This window comes from Homarus americanus, unplaced genomic scaffold (assembly GCF_018991925.1).
Source record: "Homarus americanus isolate GMGI-L3 unplaced genomic scaffold, GMGI_Hamer_2.0 scaffold52806, whole genome shotgun sequence".
In the NCBI taxonomy this organism is placed as follows: domain Eukaryota; kingdom Metazoa; phylum Arthropoda; class Malacostraca; order Decapoda; family Nephropidae; genus Homarus; species Homarus americanus.
In genome coordinates, this window is record NW_024720773.1 from 3,519,477 (window position 1) to 3,534,821 (window position 15,345).

General features: G+C 40.4%; 1 protein-coding gene across 1 annotated transcript; it reads left to right on the forward strand.

The window, feature by feature from the left end:
* Nucleotides 1–3,493: 3,493 nt before the first annotated feature.
* On the forward strand, nucleotides 3,494–9,510 carry LOC121861119 (extensin-like). Its single transcript, XM_042358682.1, has 4 exons — nucleotides 3,494–3,524; nucleotides 7,602–8,200; nucleotides 8,398–8,765; nucleotides 8,849–9,510. The coding sequence occupies exons 1-4, from the start codon at nucleotides 3,510–3,512 to the stop codon at nucleotides 9,508–9,510; spliced, it is 1,644 nt and encodes a 547-aa protein (XP_042214616.1). The 5' UTR covers nucleotides 3,494–3,509.
* The last annotated feature ends 5,835 nt before the right edge of the window (nucleotides 9,511–15,345 follow it).

A 15,345-nucleotide genomic window follows, 5' to 3' on the forward strand; every position in this document is an offset into this window, starting at 1 on the left:
TTGTGTAGGGAAGAGAAAGACTGGCACCCCTGAAACGGCACACCATCCCTCGGCTGGAACTCTGTGCAGCCGTATTAGCCGCAAATTCCGACAAATTAATAAGAAAAGAGCTGAGCATGAAGTTTGAAAGGTCAGTGTTTTGGACCGACAGTATGTTTTTCCTCCAATATATTTCCAATACCCATTGGTGCTTCCATACATTCGTTGCAAATAGAATCGCTGCCATACAGGAGTTGTCGAATGCAAATCACTGGCATCATATGGGCACAGATTTAAACCCAGTTGATGATGCAACCCAAGGGCTATCAGCTGAAGAAATGCACGAGAGGGGGGAGGGGAGGTGGATACAGGGACCTGGATTCCTTTGGCAGTCTGAAGAAAATCAAAAGCTGGCGCATGAACTGATAGACGATCCGGAGGTAAAATAGAGCGTGACCACATTGATCACAAACATCGACAAAGAAGAGGAGTCCATGCAAAGGCTTTGGTCTAGATATTCTTCATGGCATCGGTTGCAAAGGGGGATAGACTGCTTCGGACGCTTCCTCGTTAAACAGGAGAGGAATCATCATAAGCTTGACCACACGAGCCATATACCTCGAAATGTTGTCCTCACTTGATACCGACGCCTTCCTAAATGCAGTGAGACGGCTGCCGGTTCTCAGGGGAATTCCTGAACGCATTCATTCTGACATTGGAACCAACATGGTCATTGCCGACAAGGAGCTCTGAGCAGCAGCACGGAGCTGGGAGAATAGTGAATACGTAAAAAACACTTTCCTAAGGAAACAGATAGAATGGGTGTTCAATCCTCTCGCAGCTTCACAAATGGGAGGGGTGTGGGAACGACAAATTCGAATTGTACGTAAAGTCCTCAGGGCAATTGTGGCTCACAGGTCCTAGACGACGAATGGCTCCTTATACTATTTTGTGAAGCGGAAGCAGTGGTGTACTGACGGCTTATTACGCCAGTCTCAGAAGATGCCAGGGACCTAGAGGCCCTCACACCCTCACATTTTTTGCCCATGAAGCAGAGCACCGATCTCCCTCTGGGAGGCTTTAGTATTGGGAAAGTATACCACAGACGGTGGAAACATGAGCAGTTCTTGGTGGATCAGTTCTGGAAGCGTTGGCTCAAGGAATACCTACCTCTGCCCCGTCAGCTGCAGAAACACCTCAAACCTCGTCACAACTTTCAACAAAACGACCTGGTCATTGTGACTGGAGAACCACTGCCGAGGAACCAATGGCACCTAGGTAGAATAGTAGAGGCGATGCCTAGCGATGATGGACTAGTACGTCGGGTTAAGTTAAAGACTGTACGCACCATTTTGATTCGCCTAGTGACCAAATTGTGTCTACCGGAAGGGGGTGCAAATTAATAATTCCCTGACATTTGTTGTCTTGGGCGTGATCGCCAAATGGAGGGAGTGTTATCACTTCGCTAGGCAGCGGCCAGTATGGGAGTAGGAAGAGGAGTGTTGTTTGTTGTAACAAGAGAACAGGCGCTGATTCAGTCCTACTATAATGAAGCCAGGGGGTAGACTATGCTGATTCAGCTTGATGTACTTACCCGGGTCTTGAGGCGCTAACATATAACCACCAGTACCTCTCAACTGATCGCCCTAAACACACCGAGGCTTTCTGCTCTGAGCCAGACCTGCAACACCTAAGTGTACTCGTAAACCTATTATGTTTCATTGTGGACGTGAAGAATATTAATTGAGCAACTTCTGATGATATGCAGCTTATATTGTGTTACTATTAAGATAATGTACTCATTTGTGTGCTAATATTAAGAAAATGTATTCATATATGATGTCACTGAACCTTCAGTTCCCTCTTGGAAATTGATTATTTGTATTTGACAGATTTGACCGAAATAAACTGTATCGAGTTGACGTGGCAGGTTAATATACATACATACATACATATACATATATATCATGTGCCCATACAGCATTCGGACTTCAATATACAAGCAATACCTCAATAGGAAGGATTCGAACCATGGACCTCTGCGTGTGATACAAAGCCATGAACCTCCATTGGGGATTGCCCGTGCCAACTATGTGGTCGGAGTAGCATTTTACCGAATCCAGCTACGAAACGAGAGGTTACATATACTGTATATCACATCAGTCCAAATAGCACGCGGACTTCAATATGGGTTAGGTTAGGTTAGGCAATCCCCAGTGAAGGCTGAAGGCGCTGATGGTAGCACGATAGAACAGGCTTTGTGTGAAATATAACAAAGTCTATTATTGGTTATATTGTCCTTGTGGCGCCGTGGTGGCGATCCTTGGTCACCGACAGAGGTCCTGGGTTCGAATCTTTGCTAGTGAGGTATTGATTTATATATATATATATATATATATATATATATATATATATATATATATATATATATATATATATATATATATATATATATATATATATATATATATATATATATATATATATATATATATATATATATATATATATATATATATATATATATATATATATATATATATATATATGGAAGTTCGCATGTTATATACTGTATATAGTATTGCACACTACCTTTCCATAACATAACTGCTGTGTGTTCTACACCACACTAGAGGAATGATTAAGTATTTTCTTCCGAAATAACACTGATGAGTGTGAGTGATAGCGCGAGTTTCTTATTTGTCTTTGTCCAGTTATGTTGTGAAAAGATTATAGGAGAAAGCGTGCTAGTAATTTACATTATATTCTTGTGGAATTTCCTATGATGTTGATCCCACAATCAGAATTCTGTCATTCTGGATACTAGACGCGTATAATAATATTGAATACCGTGAAAATGTCTCACAATTCCTTAAAAAATTATCACAAAAAACACATGATTTGTGACGAATGCAGCGGAATATGCTATACAGTATATGATAGGATTAAGAAGCTATGCTAGTTTATTCTAAGAACTTAATGAGTTAAATTTAAGATATAAGATCCTGGCCGGAAATAAGGAACAAACTTAACGTAAACCTACTGACTTAAGAAGAAAAGGCCAAGAAAAAGAAGGTGTATATATATATATATATATATATATATATATATATATATATATATATATATATATATATATATATATATATATATATATATATATATATATAGGTTAAAAGAACGCACTTGGAAGATAAAATATAGTAAAGCGAAATAAAGAAAATTTATTAAAACTACTTTAAATACTTAACTATAATGTACATGCTCAAAGAACAAGATTAATATGAATATTAAAGGGTGTAAATTTACTTATTCAAAAGTTAGTACATGTAAATAACAAGTTTTCTCCGTTTTCAATTTATAAATAAAGCGGCTATGTGATCCTAGCGGCAGTGTGGAAATGAAAAGTGGATATACATGTAAAGAGCATCGAGAAGTGCGTGCGTGAGTTGCCTAACGCCAGGTAATGACGAGTATATAAAAGGAGTTGCTGGCTAAGTTTACATTCACTTCGACTTCCGCCGTCTACAATGTGGCTGATACAGGTACGCTCCTCTTTCCACGCAGAAAACTCGTGCAATTATAATTATCGTTATAATTAATATTTATATTACTGTTGGATCAAAAGAATGGATACAACGTACAACCAGTGATCAACCAGCTCATTCTCGCGAGCCTATAACAGTTCTCAGAGTCAGTCACGTCAACCCCCGAGTCTGAAGCAAATACTGGACAACCGAGGGCGTTAGACACTTGGCTTGACTCACGTGGCATAAACAAAATGAAAATATTGTTATACTACCAGTACTAGTTCACACATCAAGCTGGTGAAGATATTGTTATGCTGCTAGTGCTAGTTCTCGCAACTAGCTGGTGAATGTAATGTTATAGTACTAGTACACCCACTCTCACAACAAGTTGGTGATGGCATGATTATATTACTAGTGCTGGTTTTGCCAACCAACTGGTGAAGGTATTATTATACAACTAGGACTAGCTCTCACAACTAGCTGATGAGGATATTGTTAAATAGTTAGTCATGTATCACGCACACAGAGCCGTCTCGAAGGGGGGTGACGAGTTGCCCCAGACCTCGCGCTCTCCAAATGGATAGGAGTCATTGAAAAGGTGTTCAATGACTACCTTAGATACACGCATGTTACAAGACTTGAATAAAGAAAATGAACATTGGCGATCGGTTCTAACACGTATTATAGCAGCTGTGTAGTACCTAGATGAGCACAAGTCTGCTTTGAATAAGTCATTGAGTGCTAGAAAGCTCACGATATTGACGAAGTCGAGTTGTTTTCAGAGCTTCGAGTACTCCGAGAACTCATTGCCAAAGACACAAAAAATACACGTCAAGTCCTTCAGTTTCAAAACTCTCTCAATGGTTCCTTCCCTAATGCAGAAATCGCGTTTCGGATTTTGTTCACAGTCAAAGTGGCATCAGGGAGCGAAATTTTTCTAAACTCAAATTGATAAAAAAAAACTATCTAAGGATATCTATGTCTCAAGAGAAGTTGAGTAGAATACCTATGCTCTCCCTGGAAAAGGAACCGACAGTAAGTTTTTGCTGTCAGAAACTCAGAGGAGTTTGCTGGAAAGAAAGCACGGAAGGTTAATTTTCGAAAGTCGGCTGTTTCTGCTAGTACTTTGCAAATACTTTATGGGAAGTTTTGATATATTTTATTAGTTTTTAGTCAAAAATTATGTTACCATGAAGTTTTTCATTACGTCCAGACTGTCCTTTGACATTTCTCTTGTTTAGATTACAAATCAATTTAAAATAATATTTTGTTTTCTGTGTATATGCACACAATAATATCGCCAGTTCTTTAGTTTATTGTTTTTCTTTTGTATCCCCTATCGCATTATAAGTATTTTCATAACTCCTAGAACAGTTACCACAGACGGTTGGGGTTACATACCTCTTACATTTTTCTCTATATTTTGTGTTGTTATATTGAAAAATTACTTCCTGTGTCCATTACTTTAATAAACCCAGATATACTTGTATAAATTTCACGACTGCATATTATTGTTTATATATATATATATATATATATATATATATATATATATATATATATATATATATATATATATATATATATATATATATATATATATATATATATATATAGTTATACATATATATATATATATATATATATATATATATATATATATATATAGTCTGTACTACCCCTGAAGATGTGAATTACACGAAAAAGCGCTTCTTGGGAACTGTGTTTTCTTTCTTTCCTTGTATATCAGCATATACCTAGATCAAATGCACCTACAGTGATATACTTGTATAAATTTCACGACTGCATATTATTGTTTATATATATATATATATATATATATATATAATATATATATAGGGCAAAGGCCCTAAAGGGGGCCTGGTACTGATGACTTGCGCTGGGCCCCACACCCCCCTAGTATCTAAATAATTTAATAAGTAACTAGTTTGACTTATCTATCTAAACAATAGTTAATATAAATAAAATGATCACTATTCATTACTCACGATAAACTGGCTACTTCAGTGATTAGATGTTACTCCTCCTCCATGAGTGACATAACCTAACTTATCCACAGGCACTTGATTGCGCCACATACTTGCCAGCTTCACTACCAGGTCATCATTTCACTCAGTTGAACACAAATAGCCCATCTTAACCTAACCTAACCTAACATAACCTTACGTAACTTTCCCTTAACCTAAATTAACTTCTCTACCTAACCTAACATAACTTTAACTAATCTTACCTAGCCTAACTTAACTTTACCTAACCTAACCTCACTTAACGTAGCCTAACCTAACCTAACCTAACCTAACCTTACCTAACCTATTCTTACCTAATCTAACTTTACCTAAGCCCCATCGTAATCATGGTCATCCCATAAAATCTACTACTCGCAACAATTCATAAAAGCTACAGCGGTTGATCACAAGATATGTGTAAACGACCAACGCTCACAAAGATTTTGCGACGGAGAACCGCAAACAAAAAGAGAGTGGCGTGGCGTGGCTGTTGTGGTGGTCAAGATCCTTAAATAAATCGACGTTACATAATATCGCGGCGCTTGTAGTGAGTATATATATATATATATATATATATATATATATATATATATATATATATATATATATATATCTGATAAAATAGATGGAAATAGGTCAATTGGAGGTTTTATCACACATCTTCAGAAAGGTTTGAAGATGTTCGAATGACGAAAGCTAAGGTACTCCGTTGTTTCATTTTCGCGTGTGATTTTATCGTAAGATTTATCTTTTATCCACGTTTTCTCATTGTGATTTACATGATATATATATATATATATATATATATATATATATATATATATATATATATATATATATATATATATATATATATATATATATATATATATATATATATATATATATATATATATATATCACATTACTGTTTTCCTTAATATACTGTTTCAGAAATATTGTTGCATTGTTCTCTCATTTTGTTATATAAATATAGTACCTGCGGAACTAGTCACAATTTAGGAAATATTTTCAATCAATTGCCTTTTCTTCCAACCACCAGTTTTCATGCATCTTCGGTCACACATTTTGTGCCGTAGTCTTATTTATGTCATCCAGTCTACTCTCACATCACTTGTTAGAAAAAAATAATATACGAATCTTTGAGAATTTAGTAACAGATTCTTGCCATTAATTGTTCATAAATTCCCACGTATCAGTCTGTTTAAGCAATGTCAATACCAAGGTAATTGTAGCCACTAGATGGATCGCAAGTTCATCACTTCCTAATATTTTCCCATGGTCTAGTACTTCCCTTTTGATGAGACACGATGCTTATAGTTAAACATTTCCCGGGAGTCTCAGGGATCCACCCAGGTCTCTGACTATATGCTCAACAGTTGAAGTCAACTAACTACTGTGACCTATTAGTGGCGCTCCGGCGGAGGTTTACTTGTAGTAATGTGTGCGTCGACAACAAGTTAATTTTACGCGTTGATGAATCTACAATTATACCTTCATTTGTAATCTTATAGCCCCCCCCCCCCACCCAAAAAAATTTCCTTGACCTATTCTTGTTTTCATTTCTTTCTCAAATCTGTCATCACAATATATTACCCCATTTACTCGAAAAGTTCCATCTGTTTAACTACCCGCCATGATTTGTTACAGTATTTATCTTTAAATTGGAAAGAATAATTAATCCCCACTGTATAGCATTAGCTGCAAGTTCATATTCTTCACCTTTTTCGACAATCTAGTGACCAGGTTTTGTAATGCCTTTTCACCATTGATAATTATTGGATTAGCATCATCCGAATACTAAGTACCAGACGTTACTACAGTATATGATCTGCATCTAGTCCTCCATCGCGGCTCACAAGGTTGATAATAATACCATGTTATGTTGAAAATGTGGCCTTTAACTCCCTGTTCGGCCTTAATCAAACTAGTGAGTTCTTTACTTAATACTACAGCAGTTTTCTGATTCCTGTAAGCATTTTTTCTCTTCACAATCTTACACTCTAATACACCAAATGTTTTACCGTAACACAGAAGTTTTGAGTGTCCTCTCTATATGTTCCAGGTGATAGTTGCGTGTTGTGCGGTAGGTGCTGCTCTAGGGGTGTCTGGTGCCACACCTGACGCCTTAGCTGAGCCGGAACCCGAACCCAGCATCGGGTATTCCTACGAGTCTCCACCCCAGCCTTTCGGGCTTCCAGGCGAAGACCCAGGCCAAGGCCCACTAGATTACACGGAGCCACAGTCGGGCTATCTCCCTCCCAGGGGCTACGTCCCTGATAGCACTGACTCAGATATTGGGTACGGTTTACCTGATCTTGACCCTGCCTATGGGCTACCAACATCTGAGCCTCCCTATGGTCCACATACACCTCAACCTTATGGTCCACCAGCATCAGGACCATCCTATGATCCACCTGCGGCAAGACCTTCCTATGGCCCCTCTACACCAGAGCCTTCCTATGGTCCACCAACAGCTAGACCTTCCTATGGTCCACCAACATCAGGACCTTCCTATGGTCCATCAACATCAGGACCTTCCTATGGTCCACCAACATCAGGACCTTCCTATGGTCCATCTACAGCTAGACCTTCCTATGGTCCATCAACAGCTAGACCTTCCTATCGTCCACCAACATCAGGACCTTCCTATGGTCCACCAACATCAGGACCTTCCTATGGTCCATCCACACCTAGACCTTCCCTATGGTCCACACCAACATCAGGACCTTCCTATGGTCCACCAACATCAGGACCTCCTTGGCGGTCCACCCCAACACTCAGGACCTTCCTATGGCTCCATCTACACCTAGACCTTCCTATGGTCCATCTATACCTAGACCTTCCTATGGTCCACCAACATCAGGACCTTCCTATGGTCCACCAACATCAGGACCTTCCTATGGTCCACCAACATCAGGACCTTCCTATGGTCCACCAACATCAGGACCTTCCTATGGTCCATCTACACCTAGACCTTCCTATGGCCCATCTACACCTAGACCTTCCTATGGTCCACCAACATCAGGACCTTCCTATGGTCCATCTACACCTAGACCTTCCTATGGTCCACCAACATCACGACCTTCCTATGGTCCACCAACATCAGGACCTTCCTATGGTCCACCAACATCACGACCTTCCTATGGTCCACCAACATCAGGACCTTCCTATGGTCCACCAACATCAGGACCTTCCTATGGTCCACCAACATCAGGACCTTCCTATGGTCCATCAACATCAGGACCTTCCTATGGTTCATCATCTACACCAGAGCCTTCCTATGTCCATTCACACCTAGACCTTCCTATGGTCCACCAACATCAGGACCTTCCTATGGCCCATCTACACCTAGACCTTCCTATGGTCCATCTACACCTAGACCTTCCTATGGCCCATCTACACCTAGACCTTCGTATGGTCCACCAACATCAGGACCTTCCTATGGTCCATCTACACCTACACCTTCCTATGGGCCATCTACACCTAGACCTTCCTATGGTCCATCTACACCTAGACCTTCCTATGGCCCATCTACACCTAGACCTTCCTATGGCCCATCTACACCTAGACCTTCGTATGGTCCACCAACATCAGGACCTTCCTATGGTCCATCTACACCTAGACCTTCCTATGGTCCATCTACACCTAGACCTTCCTATGGACCACCAACATCAGGACCTTCCTATGGTCCACCAACATCAGGACCTTCCTATGGTCCACCAACATCAGGACCATCCTATGCTCCACCAACATCAGGACCTTCCTATGGTCCATCTACACCTAGACCTTCCTATGGTCCATCTACACCTAGACCTTCCTATGGTCCATCTACACCTAGACCTTCCTATGGTCCATCTACACCTAGACCTTCCTATGGTCCACCAACATCAGGACCTTCCTATGGTCCATCTACACCTAGACCTTCCTATGGTCCACCAACATCAGGACCTTCCTATGTCTCCAAATCCTGAGCAAACCCACGGAGGCCGTCTTCTTATAGGCTTATAGGCAGTCTTCTTATAGCTTCCCTCCTACACAAAGCCACCGCATACCCCCTCCCCACTCTCTCCTCCTTCACAAACCACGGTACACTCCACCCCTCCTACTCTCCTCCACACAGAGATACGGTACATCTACCCCTCCTACTCTCCTCCTTCACAAAACTACGGTACACCTACCCCTCCTACTCTCCTCCTACACAGAGATACGGTACATCTACCCTCCTACTCTCCTCCTACACAAAGATACGGTGCTCCTACTCCCCCTACTCTCTTCCTAACCAGAGCTATGGAACATCCTCTGCCATTTCTGCATCCTTTGGTGTCACATCTCAGTCATCATCAGCATATCAGTCCTCGAATGAAATTGTAAATTCTGCTTTTGCGATCGGCAACCGGAGTCGTGTTTCGGGCCAATCTTACGCATCAGGGACCGACATTGTTGGGGGTCCTGGTGGTCAGCTAATATTTCAGCAGGAATCCTGATGTCTCCTTTGGGTCTCCTGGGTCTGGAGCCTCTTATGGAGAGTCCGGGTCTATTGGCGGAGCCACGTGTCCTTTGATGGACAAAATTCCTCCTGTCGCCAAGATGCATCACTGGAATCACGACAGCTTCCATCTGGTTATACTCCCAGGCCATCATATAATGAGGTAAGGTTCTTAATATATTTTCTTACTTGTGGTGATATCAGACAAGTACGTAAATCTCAACTTTGTCACCGTTTCAGTACAATTAATCCATATCTACAGTGAAGGTACAGTATACAAATGTTTCTCAAATTTGTGTTATATTATAACCTACTCAGCTGTTCTTTTAACAATATTTAATACTTTTTCTTATTACATAAATATATATTTTTAAATATTTATCTTCGGCATCACTAATTTAGTAATATGTACGACAGACAATATATTTTAATTGAATAGTTTTATCATTGACTTCTGACCTACGAATCAAAAGTTCATTGGTATTTATCATATTCTGTCGTATACCTGACTACTTTGAGTCATTTTTAATTTTCTTTTAGACTACATTAACACTATTTTTCTATGTTCACTATGTTCTTTTAAGTCCATGGATGGGATTCTAAAGATTTTCGTTATAATTTATATCTTACTTATATCGATATATTTTTATCTTAAATCTTTTTTTGAACGTTAGAAGACTCTTTAATGTGCTGAGGCCTTAGCAACTAGAAAACAACGTTGTACATACGTAGTACATCGATGGATTGTTGAAGACTTACCTTGATATGATCAGTAGGGTGGTGATGTTACTAGTTACTGGAAGAGTTTAGAGTTGTTGCCATTATTGGGCAGAAATATTCTTCTGTGCAAATAATTATAAATGCTACATAAAGTGATGTTGTATGACAGCAAACATGAACAGTTAAAGAAGATAACATACCCAGGCTTGAGCAAATTAGAATGGGAATGGTGAGTGGTTGTGTAATGTGACATTGACCAATATAAAGTTTTCAGTGCTATGGAGGCGGCTGGGTATTGAGAGAATTGACGAGGTTTTGATTAAAGACAGAGTGAGATTATTCGGGACGTGGAAAGAATGGATAAGACTAAATGAACCAAGAAATATATTATTTGAATGTGTCGGGGTCAGCGAAGAATGACATGGTTGTAAAGAATGTCCTTTCAGCGTGGATATCTAACAATAGGTAACCCTGGCTACCCCAGGGAAGTGTGGATAACGGTCGTAAAACAATGATGATGATGATGATGATTTACCATTTTATAATTATAGTCTTATTATGTATATCAATATTGTTAGCCCTTTTCCTTCTTATTCATGTCACCCAATAATAGTGCTCGAATAACTATTGTTTTTTAGTTGTAGTTTCATCTCTCGATTTCCGACTGATTTTCCTCAGTTTATGCATACTACATTTTTCGGTATTTACTACTTTCATGAAGTCTTTACTTTCACAATATGACTGATTCTAATGTTCATTTTTCTTGTGCTATGAATGTTTCGGATCTAGTTCTTCCTCCGCCCACAGAAGGGAATGCCATTCAACTTCGCTTACGCTGTGAACGACGAGTACAGCGGAAACATCTACAGCCACAATGAGAACTCTGATGGTCTGGTGACGAACGGCCAGTACACAGTGTTGCTCCCTGACGGCCGCACCCAGGTCGTCACCTTCACCGCCGACAATGACCTTGGCTATCTGGCCCAGGTCACTTACGAGGGCCAGGCCACCTACACCGCTCCACAACCTGTTACTTATAATTAACAACCTGAATCTACCGCTTCCCATAAGTGTATATCTTTTCGCAACTTTTAAAAAGGCGTTAAGTGATGCTGTAAAAATTCCTTTCATGGAAAAGGCCAATTTTACTGTTTAGGCTTTGCTGGATACACTTAACTTTTTATCATGTTATGGGTATTCAGAATTTTTACGTAAAATATGAGTTTGATCATGAATAAGATGTGTATTGCTTTTGAAGTGTACTGTGATCCAAAGCTGTTATTTTGTTTGCAGGCAACAGAATCTATGATTGTAATACACGCGTTATCTCCTGCACCCACCCACTACCAATGTAAATGAAAATTGTGGAATACAGTACTACTTACAGAACTGGGTGAACATAGTATTATGATTCCTTCTAATTTCCCCTCCCACCTCATCATTGCTCTCTGCCTTACCACTCTTTCTTTATATTGTTGTTAATGTATAATTTGGTCCAATATTGTCGATTATATGATACTATAATATATTACAGTCATTCACTGATGTACTAAGTATAATCACAATATTTGGAGGGAATAAATTGTTCATAGAACAATCAAGTTGTTTCTCCTCATTTTCAGAACCCCGAAAATTTGTAAACACAGACATCAGTAATTTCCCTGTGATCTCAGAATTTTGGTTTAGACCTTTCAAGACTAAAAATTCATTTATGAATTTTCAGGTCTGTTGGGAGGGAGAGGTCAACCGACTAATTTGGGGTTCAGGTAGGGGAGTCACCTCACCTCAGGCTATTACCTCGACCTCTAATACACTATAAGTGAAGACTGTAAAGCAGTTTTAACAGATGAACAAGGCCAAGTTTACATCACTGATCACTGATCAATCTAGCACTGGCTATTGTAACTCTTAGTGTTCCGGGGAGTGTGTACAGCTATGGGGGTTAATAATGAGGCCTCAAAGATGTCAGAGTATAATAGATGCTTCTCATATTTGAAGTAAATATTAAGAAACAGTATCTGGATATAATAAACGAGCCTGATGTCAAAGAAAATTCCCCCTTCCCAAAAATAAATAAAAAAGCAAAGTGTGTGTGTATGTAATTAGTCACGGAAAAAATACAATTATAATAATTTGGCAGTTTGTATACGGGTACTACTTGGTAAATATGTCCATATTTTAAGGTAAGATTAACCCTTAATCACCTGTAGAATTCAACCCATTAAAAATGCTGTACTTATACGAACAGAGACTAAAAAAAAATTCTAGAAGCTGAGCAAAAACTCATCTGGAAATTTACCCCCAGCTTAATCAATCTGAGGCTAACTAGGAAACTAATCATTAGGTGACGGTGAAACTCGGTACTTTCTTGAAGATACGACACTCCAGAATAAAAGAATGAACAATAAAATTATTTATGTAGCATGTGTATTCACTCATAGGAGCGATTTTGGTTTGTGCAGGACAATAAGACCCTTGTCATTGACGCTATGAGTATAATTCGGTCAAAACCTGTTGAATACAATTCACATATAACAACTGCTGGTACATCAGGACACAGTTTGAATAATACCATCAATATACAGTACATAATTACACTTATTAAAGTTATTTAGAGTTCTCAGAGGATTCAACAGTTCACAATCACACTCACGTTTTGGGGTCTAGGGTTAGACCAACGAGAACAAATATAATGTCCTGCATAAATATATTGGCTGACGAGAATCAAGATGTTGCCCCCAGTCAATTATCGTTGCCTTCCCAGGCGAATCTACTGAGCGAAGCAGAAGGTCAACGTAGAAGTTACGATTCGCTTTCTTGATGTCGTCATGGAGACTTTCCCTGTAATCTTGGAATGTTCGTTGTAACGCATACCCGGCGCATGAAGGGCTACACATACCTCCAAAGAGATGTACTGTCATTCGGTAAGTGGTGGGGCCCCTCGCAGCTGGTCGTCCGTTCACCATAAGAATCGTAAGGCGTCTCGATGTTCGGGTACTACTCACACTTCGTGGAACATTGCCTGGATATCAGCCATGAGTGCCACCTTTCCTTGTCTGAATCTGATGAGGACTCCCATCAAATTGTCGTTAAGGTCTGGCCCTTGCATCACCAGGCTGTTCAATGACATCGACTGATATTCGGCTGCACAAGCAAAAACCTATTCTCACCTTTTCTGGCTTGTTGAGATTCAACACAGGGTGGTGTGGGAGATACCAGGTCTTCCCGGGGGTAACAGTGAGTTCTTGACTTGGGACTCGCTCAGCATGTCCCTCGTCGACTAGACGTCTCATCTCTTCTTGATACCTCTGAGAGAGCCTTGGGTTCTTTAGGAGGCATTTTCTCAGTCCCGCCAAACGCTGTTCGGCCAGCTTCTTATTGTCCGAGTGTTCCTTTTCTTCCTGGTGAAACGGGATGGGAAGCGTGTAGTGTCCGTCCACTTCAGTAATTGACCTTGACCACTGCATGAGGACTCTCTTGTCTTCGACAGGATCATCCTTACTGTTGGCGGAGTCGCATTCCCAGAAGTTCCTGACTTGCTTTTCCAGAATTGTCTCCGAATTTAATGTTGCCATTCTGACAAAGTAGTTGATCACGGCTCACCACTCCAAGCGGTCCATTTATAGTCCAGCCCAGAATGGTGCGTGTTGCAAACGGCTCTCCGTCCTTCCCGGTCCTTACTTCTAACGGCACTAATACTTGTGTTACATCCAGACCTATCAGGAGATCCACTGTTTTCGGTGCTTGGCGTAGTACCTCGGAGGTGTTCCCACATGGTGACGTCTTGGGTGTCTTCGACCGAAAACTCTCAGAAGACTGTAGATTCTCAACAACAATGATCTTGGGGATAGTGATGGATCGGCTCTTTCTTTCTCCTACGCTAACCACCTTTACACTGTTCTCTTCGGTGTTTACATTACTTCTTTCTTTCATGATCGTGCCAATGGAGAGGGAAAAACTGGCCTCCCCTCTGCCTGCAGCCGGTTAGCTAGACTAACCTAACCAAGAGAGCTCCGGTGACCACTGCTCCTTCGCCTCTTGGTTCTTCTCCTCCTTCCTGACTTTCACTATTGGAAGTGCGACTCTGCTGGACTCTTGTAATCACAACTTGTAATCATTGGGTTCTTCACGCCTATCATCAATTCCGTTGTTCTCTGCAATTTTCCTGTATCTGGCGGGCAGCAAAGATCATGTCAGTGGTGCCATGTTATGGTCTAAAACCACATTGAGATTCTGGGAGGAAGTCTTCCGCCTCAGGAAGAAGTTCGTTAAAGAGGACTCGGGCGATAATCTTGCCAGCTACGGAGAGCAGCGAGATCCCACGGTAGTTGCCACAGTCTGACCGGTCTCCCTTGTTCTTATAAATATTGACAATGGAAGCGTCTTTAAGAGCTTGGGGGATTTCTTCCTTTTCCCATATATTCTCCAGGAGAGAGTGGAGACGGCTGGTAAGCAGAGGTCCTCCTGCTTGATACACCTCGGCTGGGATTCCATCAGGCCCTGAGGCTTTGTTATTTTTCATCTGTTTGATGGCAGTAACTACCTCATCCAGGGATGGATGCCGAGAGACCTGCTGGGTAGTCAGGACATCCACATCGAT

Coding starts and splice junctions, on each gene's coding strand:
- LOC121861119 (XM_042358682.1), top strand. Junction 8,201..8,397: donor CCTTCCTATGGTCCACCAAC/ATCAGGACCTTC, acceptor TGGTCCACCAAC/ATCAGGACCTTCCTATGGTC. Junction 8,766..8,848: donor AACATCAGGACCTTCCTATG/GTCCATCAACAT, acceptor GACCTTCCTATG/GTCCACCAACATCAGGACCT.